At 40.1% G+C, this 5,000-nt stretch overlaps 1 protein-coding gene across 1 annotated transcript in view; it reads right to left on the bottom strand.

Moving 5' to 3' along the window:
* Positions 1 to 2,188: 2,188 nt before the first annotated feature.
* The window catches only part of LOC122259324 (uncharacterized), an 11,621-nt gene continuing 8,809 nt past the window's right edge, over positions 2,189 to 5,000 (bottom strand). The window contains exon 4 of the mRNA XM_043026030.2: positions 2,189 to 4,743. Within this exon, the coding sequence (XP_042881964.2) occupies positions 2,637 to 4,743 (2,107 nt within the window). The 3' untranslated portion in view covers positions 2,189 to 2,636. The remainder of the gene's footprint in view (positions 4,744 to 5,000) is intronic.

The raw sequence follows: 5,000 nt of genomic DNA, 5'->3' as shown, positions 1-5,000 counted from the left end.
GCTGCATAATAGACTCACCTGGTCTTTGTTTCACCTCAAAGAAATGACGCCACAATTTGCCTTAATTTGTCCTCCTGGGGCTGGATTCATTAACATAAGATTGTAAGGCATTTACCAGCGGTCAGTTACCATTGCGTTTACCAGTCATGACACAGTGGGATTTATCAAGCGATGATAAGTCGCCTGGTAAGGGCAAATCGCCTTTATCACTATAATTTGAAGCTAACTCTGGTAAATCGATTCCGCCAATCAGCGAGCGCCTTACATGATTCTTCAGGCTCCTTTGACCAATCCTGTGACATGTAAACAATTTTTTTTTGTTTCAAGAAAGAAATGAGAAAGATTTCTTCTGTGTTAAATTATTTATATATAAATTAATTTCCTAGATAGCATATTTAGTTGCATGATCTTATGGATCATATATAATGTAATGGTTTTCTAAAACATTCTATTTTTCTTTTTTATAGATTGCAGTCAAAAGAAAAGAAACAATGGCTCCACGCAATGGTGGTGTTGTTTCTATCAACATTTTCCAAAAACAAATGCCAATCAAACCTTTCAAAGGAATAAGATTATGAATAATTGTATGTAAATTAATGCAAACACAAAAATAAACAAACAGTGAGGTGCATATAAATATAGTATCATAAAGATAAAGAAGGGCAATTTAGTAAAAAATAAATAAATAAATAAAAATAAAAAAAGATAAACATAAATTGGTTTGATTATTATTATCATCTGTATTCTCTAAAGACCTCCCTAGCTATTTGTCAGTCAAAATCATCTTCCTCATTATTTGTGGAACTTGTATTTTGCCAGAGGTTCGATAGGCGTGGAGGCCACTTCAATATTTATTGTCCTTTTCCAGAGTTCCGATAGGCGCGGTTGCTGCTTCAATCCTTTATTGAATTCTAACGTATGAATCGCCAATTTCTGAATCAAATAACATTTATATATTTATATGTTTACTGGTTTTCAACTATGTCAATAAAATAAAATATGTTTGAATTCGTCAAATTATTAATTCCATGTATCATTTTAAGTTATTGTAGGCCTATGACTAGGCTGCGTGAACATTATTCTCGCTTATTTCCTGTGAATTTTCTTTATTTTTGTCATGTTCATATGAAAATGAACAGTTGCCATCATTCTGATCATAATAGGTGTACATGCAAACTAAAGTGTCGCCTTAAATGTTGATTTTTTGCTGAGATAAAGCGTGAGGAGAGAGTCGTCGCTGTAGTTACCAGTGGACATATCAGTGCTCCATCCACTGGTAAATTTAGCATTGCATCTATCATGGTAAGTTGTTCATAATTACTGATGCAGTCTATTTACCATGATAATTGTAGGTACCATCGTATTTATCATGGTAAGTGCGTTGATGAATCCAGCCCCTGGAGGCTAATTCACCCACTGCATGCAATGCCTCCTCCACACCTGGCATCCACAATGCATACAAACTGTGCTGCATCTCTTTCTGACCACTTAACCACCTTAATCTGTGCGCTGACTGACCTTTTCCGCAATTTAAAACCGGCACTGGTGGTCCCTAAAGTACACTTACTTGGTGCTGCCGTTGCGGGAGCCTTGATACTTACTGGACCTGTAGCCTCTGTCATGGGACCAGGCAGCTTTATCTCAGGATGGGGTAAGACCGGTCGAAGTCTAAGCCCCTCCAAGCGTCAACACTGGTTCATCAACACATCCCACTGAATCACATCTATAAAGCCGTGCTATATCATGTTTCTTCCCTCAATAAAGCGCGTAAAGCTGATCACTAGTTTCCTTATTTCGTCCAGTTATTTGTAAGGCGCTCTGAATGATCCAAGCAGAATAACTCATTAAAAAAAAAAAAAAAAAAAAAAAAATATATATATATATATATATATATATATATTTATATATATATATATATACATATATATGTATATATAAACATATTATATATATATATATATATATATATATTATATATATATATATATATATATATATATATATGCATATATATGTATATATAAACATACACACACATGTATATATATATATATATATATATATATATATATATATATATATATATATATATATATATATATATATATGTGTATGTTAAATACATACATGACAAAAGCCTCACTACGCTAGTTCCAGCAACAACAATCAAAGAAAACGCGAATGCAAGCGGTAACTTTCTCATTTATTCATATAGGCTTACATAGTGATAAAGCAAAGTCGCAAGGGTTGTTAAACATATAATTTGAATCAGCAGCGATTTTCCTATGAAGCCAAACATATACAAGGTATATATCAGAAAGAAAGTGGTATGCAAAAATAATCATTTTATCATAAATATTTGCACTGTATTTTTTCTTTGGATGTGGTGAAAGCTACATGTTACTTGGTTCATGGTATTGTAAGTGAGCTTGATATGAGTTTCTCTATTCATTTAACCTGCCAAGAACTATTGTTTATTTGGATGTTGAGAAATAGATATATGTAAAATATTGCAACAAAGTAAGAAGCAAGTCGGAAATCATAACTTTTTATATGTCTTTTTCTCTCGCTATCTCCTTCTCTTTGCATTTTTTTCTTGTCCTTAATTTCATAAACTCAACTCGCGAAAAAGTCATCTAAAGGTCATCCCGCCGTGTCCTTCGTGCAGAGGCAAGTCTGGTTGCCAGGTGTGTAACAAGTCTTGGTGGCAAAACGCCCTGTATGGCCTGCAGTATTTGCTCGTCCTCATTCGCAGACAGTCTGTTTAAACCCTGGCATACGTGCGTCATCGGGGACTGTCTAGAGGAAGAGGAGGAGGAGGAGGTGGACGAGGAAGCAGATGGAGGCCGAGGTTCCTCCTGACAGGCGTAGGACTCCGAGCGGAAGGACTGGCCGGCTTGATATCCACCAGGCTGGTAGTTCTGATCTTGGTAGGAAGACTCGGTCGTCAAGTCTGGCCGGAGCGAGTCTCTTTTCCGGTGAGGTGACTTCGGTTGCAAGCCGTAGGTTGATTGGTAGATCTGCGAAGGCCCCGGACTCCACTTGGGGTGAAACGAATACAAATCTTGAGGAATAGGTTCGCGGGGTTGTGGTGAGTATGTTTCTAGGGATAGCAGGCTCTGACTGGACTCTTGGTACGCTCTTTGAGGCAAGGGACTTTGGTAATGTGAGGATGGCGGCAATTTTCTAGCGAAACTCCCTGACTGTCTGATGACGTCTTTCGAGAGAGGGAGAGATATGCCACCAACCGCATGTCCCCTGAAAGACGTGTTCCTTAAGGACGTGTCAGACGCCTCTTCTCGAGGACTCCAATACCGTGGCTGGAAGCCTGGAGGTAGAGGTATAATATCCACCTCTTTTGTACTTAAGATTGATGGCGCTACGTGTGTCTGTCTCCTTTCTACAGGAGGTTCAGGCGTGAAGGTACATAGTCTCTGGTAGTCATGGTCTTGATAAGTAACATGCTTTCTCGATGGTGTGTCAGAAGCCGATCTTGGCTCCTCCCAGGTATTTGTGTTTTCAACTTCCTCAAGGAATATGACATCTTGAGAATCAAGTTCATTCCCTTTGCTGGCTTTTCTGTGAAACGCCTTTTTCGGTGGCAGTCTTGAGTCTCCTCCAAGGTCGTGTAATGAACTAGAAAACGCTCTTTCGTCTGTAGAGTGAGCAGGTGCTTCTTCCTCTGTGCTGCTAGTACTCTTGAAGCACTGCACTAGTTCTTGGACGTCTTTGAAACAAGTCCAGAGTTCCGAGATGATTGTAGCCTCGGGAACTGTTGCGCTACGTTGATGTACGTAATCTCTCAAAAGCCTCAAGTACTTTTCTTTTCTTTCGGCGACATCCGTACTAACCAGAAACGAGGAGTCCTGTTGGTCGAAAGCTGCCACCATAAGACTCAGCAGCGTCATTACTTCATCCTCAAAGAAAGGTCGGAATCTATGCATGAAAGCCTTCAGCCTGGAGAAGACGTCCCGGTCTCCCAAGAACTTTTCAACCGTTGCCATAGTGATCTTCGGGAATGTGCAAGACGTTGACAGAAGTTTACGCGGCCAGCTCTCGTGGTCCTCCTGGAATTGGTGTGCGCCAAATATGAATATCGCCTTTGATACTGCATCCTTTAGTAACATACTTCGGTCTTTGGCTTGGAGTTCGCGGAAGTCGGGTATCAGACTGAAGAAGTTGCCCATGCCCTTGCAGAAGACGAAGAAAAGATGTTCCATCACGTCGGCATCTTCCTCATAGTAATGCTTCGGGAACTCAGGGAAAGTGAGACCTCTCCTCAGTAGTTTCTGCAGCATACTGATTCTCTCAAGATCTTCCCGAGGGAGTCTGCATTCATCCATCCTCTCATCGCGGTCTTGTTCCATCTTAATTTGGTCCAAAACCATTGGACTGATATCAGTTACATCGAGCTCTTCTTCCTCCATCTGTTCCTCCTTTAATTCGTCCTTCACGTGTGCCGACAAGGGGGAATCATACCTGTCGCTGCCCATGTTACTTTCCCATTTTACGTCCATGTCTTCGTTAAGACCTACTGAAGACATAGAACTAGCTCCTCCTTCAGGCATGTCGCTCTCAGCCTCACTTCGATCAGTATTTCCGAGGACACTGAGCTGCTTTAGTCGATGGTGTTCAAGGAGCTGCTGTCTTTTCTTCTCCAGCCTTCGTGACATGAGTAGCTTCCTGTCCTCTTCACTCATCACTAAGGAAGGATCCATGCCAATCTTTCGACACAAAGCGAATCTGGAATGAGACAAATCTAATTCAACAATACAGTCCTTTTCTTTGAAACAATACGATTTGAAAAGGATTAAGGTTGTGTATACATGCAGCCCACTCGGGTTATTTAGAGGCCTATCATAAAGGAGACCTATCGACCTAGCCTCTCATCCCTTCATTTTTTGTATTTCTTTTATCTTCCTTTCTTTCCCTTTTCTCTCCCTTACCTCTCAATATATTGCTTCATTTTCCTTCCCTCCCCTTTCCCTCCCCTTACTTTC

Source organism: Penaeus japonicus, unplaced genomic scaffold, assembly GCF_977035675.1.
Source record: "Penaeus japonicus unplaced genomic scaffold, GWHDUDI00000001_assembly GWHDUDI00000021, whole genome shotgun sequence".
NCBI classification, from domain to species: Eukaryota; Metazoa; Arthropoda; class Malacostraca; order Decapoda; family Penaeidae; genus Penaeus; species Penaeus japonicus.
Note: the sequence above shows the minus strand (reverse complement) of the source record. Positions and strands in the feature narration are given on the sequence as shown.